Source organism: Mytilus galloprovincialis, chromosome 8 (genome assembly GCF_965363235.1).
Source record: "Mytilus galloprovincialis chromosome 8, xbMytGall1.hap1.1, whole genome shotgun sequence".
NCBI lineage: Eukaryota > Metazoa > Mollusca > Bivalvia > Mytilida > Mytilidae > Mytilus > Mytilus galloprovincialis.
Window position 1 is genome coordinate 33,154,752 of NC_134845.1, and position 20,188 is coordinate 33,174,939.

General features: G+C 33.6%; 1 protein-coding gene and 1 pseudogene across 1 annotated transcript; both read left to right on the plus strand.

Annotated features, from left to right (window-relative positions):
• Window positions 1-1,962: 1,962 nt before the first annotated feature.
• On the plus strand, window positions 1,963-3,069 carry LOC143043009 (uncharacterized). The gene is made up of 2 exons (XM_076215506.1): window positions 1,963-2,517; window positions 2,615-3,069. Exons 1-2 carry the CDS (start codon window positions 1,963-1,965, stop codon window positions 2,975-2,977), a joined length of 918 nt encoding a protein of 305 aa, XP_076071621.1. The 3' UTR covers window positions 2,978-3,069.
• Window positions 3,070-5,201: 2,132 nt separating this feature from the next.
• Window positions 5,202-6,405, plus strand: LOC143043244 (integrase/recombinase xerD homolog; annotated as a pseudogene).
• Window positions 6,406-20,188: the final 13,783 nt, after the last annotated feature.

Consider the following 20,188-nt stretch of genomic DNA (forward strand, 5'->3'; position numbering starts at 1 on the left):
ACGATAAGACTTTACACTATATCCTATCAAAATTATAAATGAAATATCATAACTAAATACATGAATGTTGGATGCATAAATCCCGATACATGTTTTTAAATAGCAATGGAAATTCACACTCGTCAAACCATTCATATTCGAGAACAGGTCACGTTCGATACTTAGCAGACCAGACGACGTTTCAGCTAAAACGTGGTCAAATGTTGTTAGTTAGTTCAGACACAGACACATGGTATAAATCAATCAATTAGTGATTGTGTCCATAAAATTTACCGAGTGTCATTTCTAATAATTCCTCCTTATAACTTTGTTGAAGTAGTTTCTTCGTAAAAAGCATACTCCTATATAGTAAGTCAGTAAAGTGTGAACATGAACTAGCATAAACTGAGATATGTAATCACCATACAATGTGGCAGTGAGTATGTTACTCCTGACAAATGGAAAATTGATGTTGAAATCGTCCCGTTTGTCTTACATTTTAGTGTGAAGTCGTCTATCCGTCTCGATATTTAGGAGAAGGTCAGTGTGTGCAGCTTTCCTTGTAGTGACTGTAGTATCCTTAATGTCAATTTCACTGGGATATATGAGATGCACGTACTGACTTAATTATAAGTTATTCATTGAAAGGACATCACCAATATAAATAAAATCAAAGAATTTGGCAGGGTACTTTTTTGCGTCTTTCAGAAGTTTTGATTGAAATCTGCTTCATACCAGTACAAAAACAAATTTGTAAGTAGGGTTGTTCATTTAGTACTTATTAGTAAACTGGCCGGCTGTTGAACTACATATCCTCAAAACTGAACAAATATATTGTCGATCAAAAAGTTCACAAAGTAAGAATTATTTTAACCAAAAAAAAACATTTATATCTCCGCTTCCCATTTTTATACAGAAAGCTCTGTTTTATGAGAATGCAAATTCCATCTTTCATTTGAGCATGGGGAATTGTGGTGTTAAGCGTAATAAAAGGTTTTAATGTTCTGTAACATTACAGAGATTGTGATCTGAGATTTGGCAGTAGATAGTTAGAATTATTCGAAATTCACATCTGATTGACACTGGTGGAATAGACCTCATCACAACAGTTATTGTTGTAGGCAATCTTTAACTGTAGAAAATATACTAGTCAGCACTTAAGAAAGATGTATAGTTGAAAAATTTATAGGACATCATCAATATATCTGAAAATAAATTTAAAGAACTTCGCAAGGTGCTTTTTCTACAAGTAATGTGAAGCTGTCTACTTGGACAAATGACCGTGCGATAATATTCTTCTTATACAAAACTTACGGAAACGTTAAGTAGGGATGACAACGACTACTCGATTACAATTATCATACTCGGATTTGACTCGGATACTCAAATGATTGGTGTTTGATTTACAGCAATATTTCAAAGTGTGTTTGATATTTTCCCTTTATCGTAACATAAAACGATTTCATCGATAACAAAAAAATCGAAAAATTAAAACTACAGTAAAAATGTATCAATGACTCCCTCCTTCTACCGACTGACAATTTACGCAGGTATAGAAAGACATGCTAGGTTTTAACAAGAGTCCCCGACGTTGAAATGATATATATGTATTTATCAATGTTATAAAGAACACGTGTATTTGTTGTGACATTTGTCACATGACTAGATATACCGGTTTGAAGGTAATCTCTATAGAGTAATGAGTATTTCACGAGCTAATATAAGCGGGAAGAATTGTAACGGTAAATATATGTGTAGTTATTTGTCATTCGACGCTTGCATTTCGGACAGTTAAGTCTGGTCATTTCTTCAATATGGCCGAACATACAGAAGAAAGTTTACTTCTACAAGACGACTCTTTACCTGATAAAAAACAGATCTTCTTCTGATAGGGACTTACATGACACGTTCTCTCTATTCAAGTTGTACATGGACGGGAAAATGGATAGCCTTGAATCCAAGTTGGTACGCGAACAAGACGCAATGTCCAAGAAGATAAAAGAGGAAGTCTCTATCAAGTTTAAGCACGAAGGAAACCGAATTCAATTTAAGTTTAACGAAGAAATCGTGAACGATCTCAATAAGCTTTACAAGTCAATACCGTCAACAGAGGCACATAGTATTCGTGTTGTTCTGGATTTGCTGGATAAAGTTAAAGGCCGTAATAAGCTTATAAGGATTGCTGATTCTTCCCCGGCAGGATGGTCAACCGTCCGTGAGTACGAGTCCAATGATATTGCTTCTGACAGTGAAGATGAGAAGAAAATTCGCCAGGCGGAGAGTCGAGCTATGCGCACGATGAAAGACAAGACAAAAGGACGTCCCGCTCCGTATTCCAACAAACCCAGATTGCCACCAGCCGAAACCTATGCTAATCCTACCTACAATCAACAGTTTCAGAGGCAGCCCTTTCGTAACAGCGCCGCACGGCGTGAGCCGTGCCAGTGGGACATGTGCTTCTATTGTAAGCAGTTCGGGCATTGGAGAAAAAATTGCCCCCTCAAATCTGGATCTGTTGGTGCCGGATCGTCTGGACTTGCCAATTAAAAGTAAATCTGCAGATGCACCCAGAAATGTAAATGATAAGTATAAATTTACTGATATAGATTGTTTTGAATGTGAATATGAGTCACAGTATGAATTAGATAATTTCTTAACTCAAATTCATTATTTTGAAGAAATTAGTCATAATTTCATGTCATTTACGGGTGTTAAAGGAAGGTTAGCCAAGCATGTAAAATTTTGGGAAATTATTGGAGCAAATTCCTTTGTTATTGACACAATACGTAACGGTTATGTCATTCCATTTATTGACCCGCCGGTAAAAATGTTTATTAAGAATAATAAATCGGCACTGATGAACGAATCTTTTGTCAATCAGACTATTTCTGAGTTAGTTACTACAGGTTGTGTTGTTGAAGTACCATTTCAACCTCATGTTGTCAATCCATTAAGCGTAGCGATTCAAAAATCTGGCAAAAAAACGGCTTATTCTTGACTTATCTTCTTTAAATAGATCAATCAAAAAAGATAAAATAAAAGATTGGAAGATAGCAGTTCAATATTTTCAGAGAGATTCGTACATGTATAAATTTGATTTAAGTTCTGGATATTTTCATTTGGACATTTGTCCGCAGCAACAAACCTTTTTAGGTTTCAGATGGAATAATAGATTTTATTGTTTTACAGTTTTAGTATTTGGTATATGTACGGGCCCATATATATTTACAAAATGTCTGAGACCTATGGTCAAATATTGGCGTGAAAACGGTATAGATGTTGTTTTGTACCTTGGTGATGGTTTTGGTATGTGTACAGATAAATCTAAGTGTATAGAAGATTCAGATTTTGTTAAGAAATCTTTAGAAGACGCCGGTTTTCTCATAAATGAAGGAAAGTCAATTTTTTCCCCTGTACAGTCATTAGAATGGCTTGGTATTGTTTGGAATGCTAGCGAATTTAGTCTTGTTATCCCAGACAGACATGTAAATGATTTGCGTGTATCGCTTGTGTCAGTTATTGGAAGATTTCCTAATATAACTGCTAGGACCTTAGCTCAGGTTGTAGGTAAAATTATTTCCATGGCTCCAGTCATTGGCAATGTAGCTAGAATTATGACAAAATTTTGTTATATGGCAATAGAGTGTAGAACAGAATGGGACAAATGGCTGTTATTTCCATGTCCATACAAAGTCTTATCAGAACTGCATTTTTGGTTAAAAAACATACATAGTTTAAACATTAAGTTGTTGGGTCATTACTCAAAGTCACATGTTGTAATTTACTGTGACACCAGTGGTAAAGGGGCAGGTGCATATTCAGTAGAACTTGACAAGAAAATTTTTCATGAAACGTGGGATTTTTCTGAAGCTCAAGAAAGTTCGACATGGAGGGAGTTGAAGGCTATAGAGCTAGCCTTGATATCTTTCAAAAATGTTTTTGAAGGCAAAACGCTTAAATGGTACACAGATAATCAGAACTGTGTTAAAATTGTAAAAGCTGGTAGTATGAATGAAAAACTACAATTTTTAGCTTTGTCGATTTTTTCGGTCTGTATTCAAAAATGCATTTCCATTGACATTCAATGGATTCCTAGATCGCAAAACTCTCAAGCTGATTATATCAGTAGAATGGTTGATTACGAGGACTGGGGCGTATCAAATGAGTTTTTTCAATTTATGAATGATTTATGGGGTCCTTACACAATAGACCGGTTTGCAAATTCTCAAAATGCAAAAGTGTGTAGATACAATTCTATGTTTTGGAACCCGTGTGCAATAGCTGTAGATGCTTTTACACAAGATTGGTCAAATGAGAATAATTGGTTGGTACCACCTGTTTATTCGGTTATTCGGTGTATTAAGCACTTGATTTACTGTAAGGCCAAAGGGACCTTGATTGTTCCTAAATGGAAATCGGCAGCCTATTGGACTAAGATTTTTGATAAAAACCTAGAATACCAGGTACATGTTACAGATGTAATTGAATTTATAGATACAGAAGGTATCTTTGTAAGAGGGTCGAACCCAAGTTCTATATTTGCTCAAGAACAATTCATAACACCAGTTTTGGCGGTTATGTTAGATGCTACTGGGTAGCGGTGACACGGTCATATACAAAATAGTTGACATGGTTACGTTTATTAATGATTTACCAATAATGTATTGGTGGTGACATGGTCAAGAATTATAGTTGACAAGGTCAAATGTATGTGACAAGACTTCTGGTTTAATGTGAAGTATGGTCATGCTAATTTTAAAATATATATTATGTTTTGAGCTTATTAATTTTTACAACGTTAACACATTTTACAGACATTTTCAATGTTGGGATATGGCAATCATTGTCCAGCGATATTCATCCTAGTATGCCTGATCATCTTGTACAGAAGCTTCCAGATTATGTTCTATCGTCGAGGGCGGACAGCACTAGAAAGAAGTACACTTATGGATTCAACTCTTTGTGGAAGTGGTCAAAATTACATTGCATTTCTTCATTACCAGCTTCTACTGCTCATATTGCATAATACTTAGTTCATATATCAGAAACATTCAACTCTACAAGTAAAATAGATGAGGCTGTATATGCGATTTCTTGGGCACACAAGCTGGCCGGTTTTCCGAACCCTTGCAATTCCGACTTGGTTATTTCTGTTCGTGAAGGGTCATACAGAAAAATTGGACATAAAATTAATAAAAATTGTTCATTTATATGGTCAAGATTGTAATAATCTTAAAGATGTACGCATTGCATGCATGTGCTTATTAAGTTATGCAGGATTTTTAAGATTTTCTGAATTAGCTAATTTGAAAAGATCTAATGTAACCTTTTTACCTACTCATGTTAAGCTATTTTTAGAACAGAGCAAAACTGATGTTTACAGGGAAGGTCGTGATGTAGTTATTTCTAAAACTGGAAATAATACTTGTCCAGTGGCTATGTTAGAACATTATATGAAGTTAGCTCAAATAGCAGAAAATTCTGACGAATTTGTATTCAGGTCTTTAAGTTATTTTAGTAAAAGTGGAACTTATAAGTTAAGGAAAAATTCACCACTTTCATACACTAGAGCTAGAGAAGTATTGTTGAATGCATTAGAAACCATCGGTTTAGATAAAAAAAAAACAGTTCGGTCTTCACAGTTTACGTTCAGGTGGAGCAACCGCTGCAGCAGCAGCAGGGGTTGAAGATCGTCTATTTAAAAAACATGGGCGATGGAAAAGCCAAAATGCTAAAGATGGTTATATAAAAGAAAGTATAGATAATAGATTGTCAGTATCTAAAAAATTGGGTATATAAGATATAATTATTGCTGTAAAATAACTATTATCTGTTCCCTTTCTTTGTTTTCATTCGATGCTTAACTGTACTGTCCAGGCGAGCTGATATCCCAAATAGTGTTTGGTTTTTATTTATAAATATTTTATGTTCGTTTGAGTTGACGAACAAGAACATAAATGTATTTATCAATGTTATAAAGAACACGTGTATTTGTTGTGACATTTGTCACATGACTAGATATACCGGTTTGAAGGTATTCTCTATAGAGTAATGAGTATTTCACGAGCTAATATAAGCGGGAAGAATTGTAACGGTAAATATATGTGTAGTTATTTGTCATTCGACGCTTGCATTTCGGACAGTTAAGTCTGGTCATTTGACCCCACCCACCCACCCACTTTTATTTTGTCAATATTGAAAATTGATGTATTCATGCTTAAGATTTATGTGGATGTTTTTTAAGATTATACGTGCTTGAAAAGATTGTTAACAAAGATATTTCTTTTGTAGATTGTGTATAATTGGAAAATGATATGTTGAACATGTTGAAGCAGCGGCTACGGGCGTGCAGACAAACATTATAAATAAATGAATAAATATGCTTAACTGTACTGTCCAGGCGAGCTGATATCCCAAATAGTATTTGGTTTTTTATTTATAAATATTTTATGTTCGTTTGAGTTGACGAACAAGAACATAAAAACATAAACTATTCGCGACTAACAATTATTGCAATATTTTTTTGGTGGATCTGCATCATCCTTTAAATCGAGGGTATGTTCTCATTTGCTCTGCTAATGCTTATTTTACTACGTTGTTGACTCTCTTCGTGGGTAGAAGACAAAATTTTAAGAATTTGATTCACATGTAATGACCAATATTCGACTGATCAGAAAACGTACGTTGTATCGAACTCATCAGGTCGTTAGGCATGAAGTAGTTTGGACGAACCAGCACAATATATTCTACTAATGGAATAGAAAAATAAAGACTATTTGTTCCTACGATGTAACTATTTATATAACAGTTTCCACGGGAACTCTTATCATGAGGAACAAATAAACATTGCCATCAGTACATAATCATATTATTCCTATAAGTGGCCGAATGTCTCTCCGCCCCGAAGTCGATTGGCACAAAGTCAAAAACATAGTGCGAATTTTTTACATATGTAGCAGAGGTTTTGCCCTGGAAATGTTTGGTTTAATATGAGTCGAAATATCCTCATGCACATTTTATTTAAAAAGACGACCCTGATACATGGAATTACAGTTTAGCATGATAATTGATCAGATTGTAAAACTGTGTAAGTGGAAAAATGTGCATGAACAGCGTAAATAGCCGTGGGTTCATATTTGATCGTCCACTGTTTTGATGATTCAAAAATTCAACTAACCCTCAAAAAAAAATTTCACCACTTCTTCGATTCGTGCTTGTCGTGATATAGGATATTTTGTACACTGAAAATGTAGCAAAATGATTGTTTTTTTAAATGACACGAATCGACTACAACTATAAACTGAACGGAAACAAGTTGCGTCAAAACAACATTGGATGCGGACAGAGATGAAACTACTAAAAGACCTTGGAGATAAAGTATAATAATATGTCTGTATTTTGATGAAACCATTTACGCGCCTAAGATTAACCGTGAGGTTAAACAAACAAACATGGCATTACACGCACCATGGTCAATGAAAGTACAATATTGTTTGATAAATTCATAATTGGGGCACAATATGCTACTGCAAGCAATTATTGCGGTATATTAGTGTTTATTATTGTGGTAAGAACGGTTACTTTTAATACTCTTCAAAAGTACGCATTTTCTAAATATTGTGGTACTTAAAACATTTTATTTTTGTTCTATTTGACATTCATTTAACTATCTTATGTATAATATTCTTTTAACTAATTTAGTTTAATAATCTCGAGATTATAGCGAGTATCACTTCTACACCAGACCATTGATTTTGGTTCTTGCATTTAATCTTCATGTTCGGATAAACATAGTGAAAGAGAATGTCGATACAATTAAGCATTTGTTTAGTTCGTTATTTGGTATTGAATATTCAAAACCGGATCTCCGGTATGCAACCTGTATGATTATATTTCAGACCTTTGAAGAATATTCAAACGAACTAATTGATGACGAATATAACTTGAGGTCACAGTTTATTAGACTTATCAGACTCACCATATTACGTTAAAGACGAACAATAACTTAGACTAATACAAACAACTGTGACTAAGAAGTAAACCATTGACCAGGGTTGACTTAAATTTCTTATAATAAATCCGTCGATTTTATCGATTCATTAGCATTACCAGCAAAAATGTATTAACAACATTTTAGAAAGGTTCTGATCATTAACAAACCAAAATTTTGAATAACAACTACAAAACCGTGATTTGTAAACGTGTTGAATTTCGTGTTGGGTTTGAAATTAATGAATAGGATCGCCAAACCGAACTAATCATCATTTTGTTTTCTAACTATTTTTGGAGAACCCTTATTATTATTTTTTTTGACATTTAGTTCACGTTTATTTAAAAAAAATCATTACACAAAACAAATATGTTACTTTTGATTTTAAATTTGATTTAAAATGCGATATCAATAGTTTCACATACCTGTATCAGGAAAACAAAGTAATCTATGTTAACGTTTTAAACTATATGGTAATGGCTTTTCCGAAGATCTATTTCTATTGAAATATTGAAAATTTCCAATGAATAATGTATAGCAGCTAAAAATAAGTCCGTGTAATAGAAAAATTCCCATCATCCGAAACCAAAACTAAGGATAGTTGAAATTATCATGAATCAATGTTAGTTATGTTAAGTGTAATGGACTCAATCCATACTCATTTATTTTTCTGAAGCTGACAAGTTTAAAAGAAACAACAGATACCAAAGGGAAGTTCTAACTCATTTAAAAGTAAAAAGAATAAACTCACAACACCATGACGAACAAAATAAATAATCCACAGACAAACAATAGTACTCAAACCACAAGATAGAAAACTAAATATTGAACCCTAGCCCATCAACACTAGTGACAAATATAACATCGATTCAAATGTGAAACATCATTTCAATTGAGCATATACAATGAAAAGTGCTTTTGCGAAGAGACTGTGCTAGTGCGGCATAAAGTTATACAATTTATACAATATCGCTGCGGGTTTTATAAATTGTGATTTGTCAAATGGAATTTCTACATAAACTCTTCTTTTTGGAGTCTTTTTTTTACAAGTTTGTCTTGATTCTGATTTTTGCTTCCAAATAGAGCAATCTTCATGAAGTATATTGTTTTAAATATGAGCGTATCATATTGATGCTTACTTGAGACACATATATAATTCACATAAATCGTTTTCAATAGTGAAGAGTGAATCAAACTTTGGAATACAATTATGGTACAAGCATTAGCCTTTCAAAAAGGGCTAGTCGACTCTTAGCTGATGAAAATGGAAAGTGCTCTCGCTTTGTAGATTAATTCATTTACTAGAATAGCCACGTGCATCAATCAACAAATTTTACCACACACGTGAGGTCACACGTTATGAAGTAGTATATATTGTTTAACGTTGTTGTTTACGAAACTCCAGAAGATTCGACTATTTATTATAGATAAAAGTTACATGTGTACCAATATCATGAATATACATGATTGATGACCAGGCAAAATCTGATTGTTGAAATAGAGAGGACAAACCGATACTCTACGGGATTGAAGGATATTTACTAGGTTGGTTTGGATTGTCCTAACCAATCAATAAACTATGATTATTCATAGTTATATCTTCCAATCTGGTATCTAGAAAAATTCACGCACTGACTGTCCATCGTTCAATTCTTAATATCGACTCCTAGGAGTTGATAACAAGTATTGATTGAGCAACACAAACCCAACCAAGACACGAGTGTAATTGCTTGAGGTCTGGAAAGGTTTGACGGCTCTGCTCTTTGTTAGGCATCATATATGTTGACCATGTAAGTCTAAATCTGGTAATAAGTCTAATGCAGTAGGTCACAATGCGAGGAAAAAATGGTTTTGGTTACGACATCTCTTATCATATTTTGAGTTAAGAGAATATCAATTTCAATTGACGGTATACCATCTGGGCGATGGTACATTGTGATTGTTACATGTCTTGATTGAAAATAAGGTTGAAATAACACCTAAAACAAGAATGAGATATCTTAAATGACGCAATGACTAACATATTGCGACCGGTAAAGAGATTCGAATAAGAACGGTTAATATAGAACAGCCTCTTAAAACAAAGTGCAAGTAAAGTATATCTAGAGGATATGTGTTTGGTTATGCAATCAAATCAATTGTCTTGATATACTGCCGACATTCACATTAACACGGCCACCAATCCAACTAAGTCATTCACAAATAATATGAAAACAAGTGCTTTAAATCGACTTCCGAGTATGCAGTACAAGTAATAAACAATCAAGAATTGCTATACATTCACAAGGTAAGTCACCTCTTTATATCATAAGCTTTATATTTTTTTTAAAACGAGAATGTCATTCGACCCTTTATTTTGTTTCTCTTATGTGTTATCACAACTTTGTTGTACATTGAGTAGTATTTTTATTACAGCTTTTCTCCCAGTGAATAACGATACAATCTGCACGAAATTCTTACCGTCATCTTATATTATTTGTTAATAAGACACGTTATGCACGAGTACTGGTACTTGTAATAAGCATTGGGATATCTAAATCAATTATACGTCGTGATATGTGTATATATGCCTTTATTATCATTTTATCGATATAAAACTAGGAGGATACGATTTGAAGGTATCATATATGATTAAAACGTACCAAGTTTGAGCTGGTGGTAACGTAAGAACACACCACGAAAATGTTTGATACATTCGTATTCAACCTTCTTTTATAGAGCTGAAACTGTGTGTGTGTGTTGTCCAATGTTGGTTATTTGATTATTTTTATCATTTGTTTGCTGTCTCATTTTTTAACATTTCATCAAAGAAATCCATTTCTTTCTATAATGCTCTGCACGAGAGGTTATTTACTATTCCGATCTAGTATTCCTATTTTTATAAACATTGTTAGATTGTTAGAAGCTGTTAAACTTATATTACTTCATTTAATGAATTAAGGACGAGAATATTTATATATGATATGCAGGTTGCTAACTTGTTCATAACGATAAATAGCAAATAGATGAGTACACTAATTATTTGTATTTCAAGGCAAAAAGTTTTGATCTGCGTGTTTCATTAAATGGATTGATTTGTTAGCTCAGTTTTCGACAATTAGTTTTCTTTTATTGTTGTAGGCTTCCAGTAGACTCTCCGGTCTTCGGTAAGAAAAACTGGCAATCCCAGTCAACTAAGATAGTAGTCGAGCGCATTCGCCTTAACAGGGTTGAATTTAAACCTTCATGCCTACTGGCTAATTTTTGCTGTTAGATATATATCTCCTAAAGGAAGGACGGTACCTAAAGATGAATTTGTTTATAATTAACATTGACATTGTGTAAAATAACATCATCATGTTGGTTACTAAAATAGCTCTCACTTAATCATACTCGTTACTTTTAAGTCATTCATTCTTAATTTTGTTACGATAACTTGATAATTAGTACAATTATAAAGTATTTGGCCTTCTAGAATTTATCTATGTATCACACCGATCAATAAATGTACCAGTATTCATGCATAACGTGTCTTATTAACAAATAACATAAGATGTCGGTAAAAATTTCGTGCAGATTGCACCGTTATTCACCGGGAGAAAAGCTGTAGTAAAAATACTACTCAATGTACAACAAAGTTGTGATAACACATGAAGGAAAACAAAATAAAGGGTCGAATGACATTCTCGTTTTTTTTTAATATAAAGCTTATGATATAAAGAGGTGAATTACCTTGTAAATGTATAGCAATTCTTGGTTGTTTATTACTTCTACTGCATACTCGGAAGTCGGTTTAACGCACTTGTTTTCATATTTTTTGTGTATGACTTAGTTGGATTGTTGGCCGTGACTAACTTTACCTACGTATATAAAATTGAAATAAAATTAAAACCACATACGAGAAGACATTACAAAATATCCAACCATAATAACAAATGAAACATCATAACTAAATACTGAGACATATCTAATAGCAATGGAAATTCACACTCTTCAAACCATTCATATTCTAGAATAATCACTTTCGGTACTTCGCATACTAGATGACTGTTATGTTAAACCACCAGCAAAGTCGTGATAAAATGTCGTTAGTTAATTTAGACACAGACTCGTGGTATAAATCAACCAATTCGTGGTGGTTATACAGATTTTTCCTCATAACTCTGTTGGAGCATTTTCCTCGTAAGAAGTATACTCTTGTATATTTATTAGGTACAGGAAGATGTGGTAGCAGTGCCAACTCTCAATCCAAATAACTATTCATAAAAGTAAACCATGATAGATCAAAGTACGGGCTTCAACACGTAGCATTGGCTCACACCGAACAACAAGCTATAAAGGGCCCCAAAGTGTAAAACCATTCAAACGGGAAAACCAACGTAAGTCCGTAAAGTGTGAACATGCACAAGCATAACGTATCAACTCAGATATGCAATTACCATTAGATTTGACAGTGGGTTGGGTATGTTACTCCTGACAAATGGGAAATTGATAATTGTGATGTTGAAATCGTCCTGTTTGTATCTAAAATAAGTCCCCGATGGTGGAATGTTCTATAACCATAAAATATTCGGGACTATCAATTTTTATACTGGAACTGCGACATCCTTTAATTCGAGATAAATTTCTTATATGCTGGGCTAATGTTTACTTAACTACGTTATAGACACTCATTGAAGGTAGAAGAGCAAAGTTTCAAAATTTAGTTTACATGTGATGAGCAATATTCGACTGATCAGTAAACGTACGGTGTGCTTTACCCATCAGTTCGTAGAGCAAGAAATAGTTTGGACGAACAAGGACAATATTTTTCCAAATGGAATAGAAAAATAAAAATTGTTTGTTCCTACGATATAATTATTTATAACTACGTTTCAACTGAAACTCTAACCACGAAGAAAAAATTAACGTTGCCATTCGTGCATAAGCATATTCGATCTAGCAATGTAAGCCCTATTAGTGGTAAAATGTCTCTCCGTCCCGACGTGGATGCGGACAAAGACATTTAAATACATTATATTCGGATAAACCAAGGAGGTATATATCTCATATAACCTCCTTTGATAAACATAGTGAAGGAGAATATCGATACAATTAAGTTCGCTGTCTGGTCATGACATTCACAACATGACCTCTGGTATGCATTTTAAACCTGTATGACAATATTTCAGACCTTTAAAGAACATTCAAACGGACTTATTGATGGAGTATATAACTTTAGGTCACAGTTTGCTTTTCAGAATTCTCACCAAACCACGTTAAAAACGAAAAACTACTTCGACCAACAACTTAGATAACTGTGATAAAGAAGTGAATCATTGGGTTGCCTCAAATATCCTAGTATTTAATTTACCGATTTCTTATCATTACCAGCAATAAACAACATTTTGGAAAGGTTCTGATCTATAACGGACCGAAATTCTACTATATAATTTTCAAAAACAAATACAACACCGTGAATGGTAAACGTGTTTGAGTTTATTGTAATTTAATGTTGAATTTATAAATATAAGATTTAGAGTCAAACCGGACTCTACTTGTCGAGCCTCGTTATATCAAAAAAAGTTTCAGTCTATACCCTTATTATTTCTTTGTCAAACCTTTTAAATTGATTTGACGTTGGGTTTTTTAATGAAAAGCATTTAACAAAAAAAAAGGTATTTTTGATATTTAATTTTGTTTATAATTTATATATCAATAGTTTAACATACCTTTATCAGGAAAACAAATAAATCTATGTTAACGTTTGAAACTATGGTTACTTTTTTTCTGTATGTCTATGTCCATTGAAATATTATACACATTGGAAAATATCCAACAAATAATGTATAGTAGCTAGAAATTAGACCGTGTATTAGACACATTCCTCATCAAACGAAACCGAAACTGATTTCAATCTGTGAAGGTCATGTCGTCTCAAACTGTCGTGACTTAGAAAGCCTGATTTCATATATATCTTATTTTTTTCTAGGTATACATGAACACCAGGAAATTTATGTTCAGACTTATATTTTGTCATTGCCAACAGATGACAATACTAATGACATCTGAACGCTAAATCCATTTGATTTTTTAGATGTACTGATTTATTTTTTAATCTGATATAAACGGTTTTTTTATTGGTTATTGTTGGCTTTGAGTTTTGAGTTACTGCGAGTACTCTCAGACCTGTAGTGTGTGTCTTTTATATCGTAAGAGGTGGATGAATACCCTTCCTGTCACGTCAAGTTTGTGTTTTTTTACAGGATTTTTTCTACTTTGTATTGATCAAACGAGTTGAGCACTATTCAACTAGTTGTAATAGTTTATTATTATGCTTTGCTGTAACACCACACTGGGGACGGTTTAGTGGTTGATGTTTGTTCATGTCTGTCATATTTGTTTTTCGTATATTTTTTTGTTATAAATTCTGTAGTTAGTTCGGTCACATAAATTGTTTCATATTTGTCATGTTGGGGCCTTTGATATCTGACTATGCGGTATGGGAGTTTCTCATTGTTGAAGGCTGTACGAATATCTATTATTGCTTGCATCCTTTGAATTTAAACGTTAATGAATAGTTGTCTCATTGTGAATTATTCAACATCTCCTTAATTTTTTATATATTACAACCTATTTTCATAAAATTGAGAATGGAAATGGGGAATGTGTCAAAGAGACAACAACCCGACCATAGAGCAAACAACAGCAGAAAGTCACCTACAGGTCTTCAATGCAGCGAGAAATTCCCGCACCCGGAGGCGTCCTTCAGCTGGCCCCTAAACAAATATATATACTGGTTCAAAGATAATGAACGCCATACTAAACTTCAAATTGTACACAAGAAACTAAAATTAAACATAATACAAGACTAACAAAGGCCAGATGCTCTTGGCTTGGGACAGGCGCAAAAATGCGGCGGGGTTAAACATGTTTATGAGATCTTAACCTTTCCCCAATACCTCTAGCCAATGCAGAAAAGTAAACGCATAACAATACGCAAATTAAAATTCAGTTCAAGAGAAGTCCGAGTCTGATGTCAGAAGATGTAACAAAAGAAAATAAACAAAATGACAATAATACATAAATAACATCAGACTACTAGCAGTTAACTGACATGCCAGCTCCAGACGTCAATTTAACTGATTGAAAGATTATGTCTTCATCATATGAATATCAGGCACAATCCTTCCCGTGAGGAGTTTAGTATCATACTATCATAACAGATATGAAAGAACATAACCCGTGTCGTGCTAACAACTTGTTTTTAAATAAATGTGTTTAGTTCCGATGCAAAGACCCTATAAGTGAATCAATATTAACGCCAAAATATGCAATCTTCAATGACCTGACAACAGTATCGTAACTATATCCCTTCTTAATAATAAAATTGAGAATGGAAATGGGGAATGTGCCAAAGAGACAACAACCCGACCATAGAGCAAACAACAGCAGAAGGTCACCAACAGGTCTTCAATGCAACGAGAAATTCTCGCACCCGGAGGCGTCCTTCAGCTGGCCCCTAAACAAATATATACTAGTTTAGTGATAATGAACACCATACTAAACTCCAAATTGTACACAAGAAACTAAAAGTTAAAATAATACAAGACTAACAAAGGCCAGAGGCTCCTGACTTGGGACAGGCGCAAAAATGCGGCGGGGTTAAACATGTTTATGAGATCTTAACCCTCCCCCTATACCTCTAGCTAATGCAGAAAAATAAACGCACATTAAAATTCAGTTCAAGAGAAGTCCGAGTCTGATGTCAGAAGATGGAACCAAAGAAAATAAATAAAATGACAATAATACATAAATAACATCAGACTACTAGCAGTTAACTGATTTGCAAGCTCCAGACTTCAATTAAACTGATTGAAAAATTATGTCTTCATCATATGAATATCAGGCACAATCCTCCCCGTGAGGGGTTTAGTATATTTAAAGGTTTTGTTAGCTTCTGAGGTGAATACTGACATTTTTGTGCTTTATAAAGAATATTTCCATAAAATATTGGATGTGAAATACCTGAACGTATAAGAAGTCTGCATGTTGAGCTATATTTATGAATAATGTCCTTATACCGATGATAAAATTTAGTAAATGTTTTGACTAGTGTGTGATATCGAAAACCCTGGTTATACATAAATTTCTTTCGTTAAAATCTAAAACATTGTGACATACACGAGCGAATCGTACAAGTAGAGATATATAAACACCGTAAGATGGTGACAAGGGAACGTCACTATCTAAAAATGGATAATTAACGATAGGAAATGAGAAATCATCTCTTTTATCATAAAGTTTAGTATTAAGCTTTCCGTTAATGATATAGATATCACGATTGAGGAAAGGGCAGTGGTCATTGTTGGTATTAGATTTATTTAAAGTGAGTTCAACAGGATACGTTTCTTTATACATATACATACTGAAGTCGTCATTATTGAGAGCCAAAATATCATCCAAATATTTAAAAGTATTATTACATTTGTGTATCAGATGTTGTTTCGATGGGTCTTTGTTGATTTAAGTCATAAATCTATTATAGCTGACTATGCGGTTTCGGTTAATGTAAAACAAATCTTGGATTTTGTATTTATCGTACGTAAGCAGACGGCAATGTAAACAGAGGTGAAAATATCAAATAGTTTATCAAACTCTTAAGTCGAAACAAACAGACAATGCCATGCCATGGTAAGAAAATAAAACCGAACAAAACAATACCAACAGATGAGAATAAATTATTATGAAAAGTATAGTGGCCCCTCTCATTTAGAAAAGTTGTTTAAAATACAATGAATATTTTCCCCTTTTAAGTTAAAATCAAAGCGCTGAAGGCAGTTAACCAAAACCCCAGGCAAACGTAATTATGAAAACTGTGGCAATGTTGCTTCAACATTTAACATTCATATTATAGTACATTTATGTTTATCATGTTTAACTAATGAATTAATTATTAAGGCAAATAATGTATATGTTATCACGGTTTCAAAAGCAATGCATATATCAATGTATATTTTTTATGTTGAGTCTGCAGTGGTACAAGTTCGCAATGGTTGAAGTTGTTCTACGTTGGTTTTAGTTGACTGCTAGTAGTACAAGTTGACTTATTACGAACATGTTATAGTATTAATGGACTGGTTTCCCTGGGAAAAAACGCAGTTTGTGTTCTATAGTACAAAGGTTATGAGACACGAAACAGATAAATGTTCACTATTACAGGAATCAAAGGTGAGGTCTGACTGACCTGCCCATAGTAAATGTAAATGATTTGTTATTTTGTCCCATACATTAATATTTATGGTTTAGGGGTGGGGATCTCGACGGTTTTCAAGTTCTCAAACAGGAAGGGGTAGGGTGACCCTAGTAACTTCCCCTATATTTCATTTTATTTGTTATATTGTCCTATACATGAATATATATGGTTTACGGGTGGGGATCTCATCGGTTTCCAAGTTCTCAAACAGGAGGGTAGGGTGAACCCAGGGACTCAACCTATATTTCATTTAATTAGTTATATTGGCCCATACATTAATATCTATTGTTTCTGTGTGGGGATGTCAAGTTCTCAAACAGGAGAGGTGGGGTGATCACAGGAACTTCCCCTATATTACATTTGATTTGTTATATTGTTCCATACATGAGTATACTAGTATATGGTTTAGGGGTGAGAATCTTGACCATTTCCAAGTTCTCAAACAGGAGGGTGTACGGTGACCCCAGGGACTCCCCTATATTTCATTTGAAATGTTGTATTGTCCCATACATGAATATATACGGTTAAGGGGTAGGGATCTCAACGGTTTTCAAATTCTCAAACAGGAGGGGGTGGGGTGACCCAAGGAACTCCCCCTATATTTTATCTAATTTGTTATATTGTCCCATACATGAATATATCTGGTTTAGGGCTGGGGATCTGGCCGGTTATAAATTCTTAAACACGGGGGGTGGGGTGACCCCTTGCGACTTTCCCTGTATTTCATTTGATTTTTCATATTGTCACAAACATGAATATATATGGTTAAGGAATGGGGATCTCGACCGTTTCCAAGTTCTCAAACAGGAGGGGGTGAATGACTCCAGGGACTCCCCCTATATTTTATTAAATTTATTATATTGTCCTATACTTGAATATATGGTTTAGGGGTTAGGATCTCGACCGTTTCCGAGTTATCAAACAGGAGGGGGTAGAGTGGCCTAAAGGACACCACTTTTATATCATATGATTTGCTTACATTCAGGTATTATATAATATAGTTGCATTATTTGTGAAAATAAAGTAAGAAACTTCCAGCTACTTTAATTGACCCTTCAAAATTGAGAAAACATACCCCTTTAAAATTACAGTAATCTGTTTACACTTTAAAATCATCTCACATGCATTATCATCATTTATCACTGATAAAAGAAAATTTATACTGTGACCATGAACATATATATTGTTAGCTATACTGTTCCCAGCTGTCACATTGTATTGGATTTTGACATTAAAATTTGTCAAAAAGAAATTTTGAGTGTCTGTATAAAATAATTTCTGCTGTTTCTTTTTTTAACATATTTTCTTTTTTTAACATATATCTTTTGGTTTTCAATTCTAGTGTTTATATTAATTTACTATGCATAGATGTATTTTGTCACCTGTCTGGATTTTTTTTGTAGTTGATCGCCAAAACCCGGAATTAACATTATCCGCTTCCGGAATCAGATCCGATTTTGTAAAATGTTGTCTTCACGGCAGCCATTTTATTGTGTTTACAATATCGTTTTTGTCAATCAGATACTCAAATTTACACATTATTTGTCGGCTATTTTCTGTATAAAGCTAGCTGTTGAACAAAATGAACATCGCTGTCATGAATTAAAATGATGAAAATAAGTTTTTAGATCGTTTATTTGGAGACTTTGGTGAAAAGGTTTGCAAAGTAATTTCTTATTTTCTTTCAAGTGGAAGGTGACTCCGTCGGGCTTAGCTAGAAACCAAATCGAATTTCCGCGTGCAAAAGTGGAAGGTCGCGGACCTCGGACTACCGCTAATTTGCAACCCTGCCTCCAAATTGAAAAGATATGAAAATTTCGTCTTCTAATTTGGAATTGCCGCCAACAGCATGAACAGTTGAAATTGTTATATAATAGACTACTGATGTTGTACTACGTATTGATGACAAACAATATTCCTACGACTTTTGTCAGTTGGGAAATCTGAACTACTTGTCTTAAGAGATTTTCGGCGATTAAATATTTCATACAATTGTTCTTTGACATCTTAGCCAAAAGCACAGGTCATAATAAACTACACAAGGATTCCTAATGAGCACTACTTCCTATGTATAACTTCAAAACTTTTGGATGATTCGACGATCATTTAGGTTTTCTGGTCATATTTTTTATAATCCAGAATAAAAAGTATTAAAAAAGTATTCAATTAGTTATATATAACATAGTAGCCAGCTAGATAATAACGATGGCAAGTACTCCAGCATTTATTGGATGGAACACAAATCTAAGGTGCTCGAATAATGCAGCTAAACTGCTTAAAAACTAGTAAATTCATCATAAGATCATTAAATTAAAACATTTAATAAAGACCTGCTGCTTTTTATGTTAGTCTCGTCTTTTTAAGTATTCCCCTTAGTATGCAATGTTTGTTTCAAACAATGGATTATTTTCCTAGTATTTCCTTTGCTGTAAATTTAAAGGGGACATCCATTTTTTTTTTGTTCAATACAACTTTTTACCTGTTTTACCCTCAGTATTAATGCAGTATTTATAATCTAGGCTTTTACTTTTTTGGGAGTTTTTTTTCTTGATACCTAATTAGATCAAGTAGCAATAGAAGTGGGATGATATGAAAGGATATATATTAACAAAAGCAAAACAATGATATGTTTAGGTCTTCTATTCTTTCAAGTGTCAGGCTTCAAAGTAGTTGGTTCACTATCCTTATGTCCTGATTTCTGTGAAAGAAGTTGCAGCCCAACAAAAAATCAAAAATTATAACATTAAGTACATCCTGCACAATGAAAAAGCTCTAGCTTGAAAACTGTAGAAGTTGTGTTAGCAAATGGATATAGAATTTTAATCCATCAGATTTCTTACAAACAAAACTCACTTTATCCCTTTGTTGAATGTTTTGATTTCAATTGTATGTTCAACAAACATATCAATAACATAAAGAAGACTAGTAATGCATAAATCCCAATACTTTGACAGAATAGAGAGTGATTGGAATCAAGGCATTAAATGATACATTGACAAACTAAA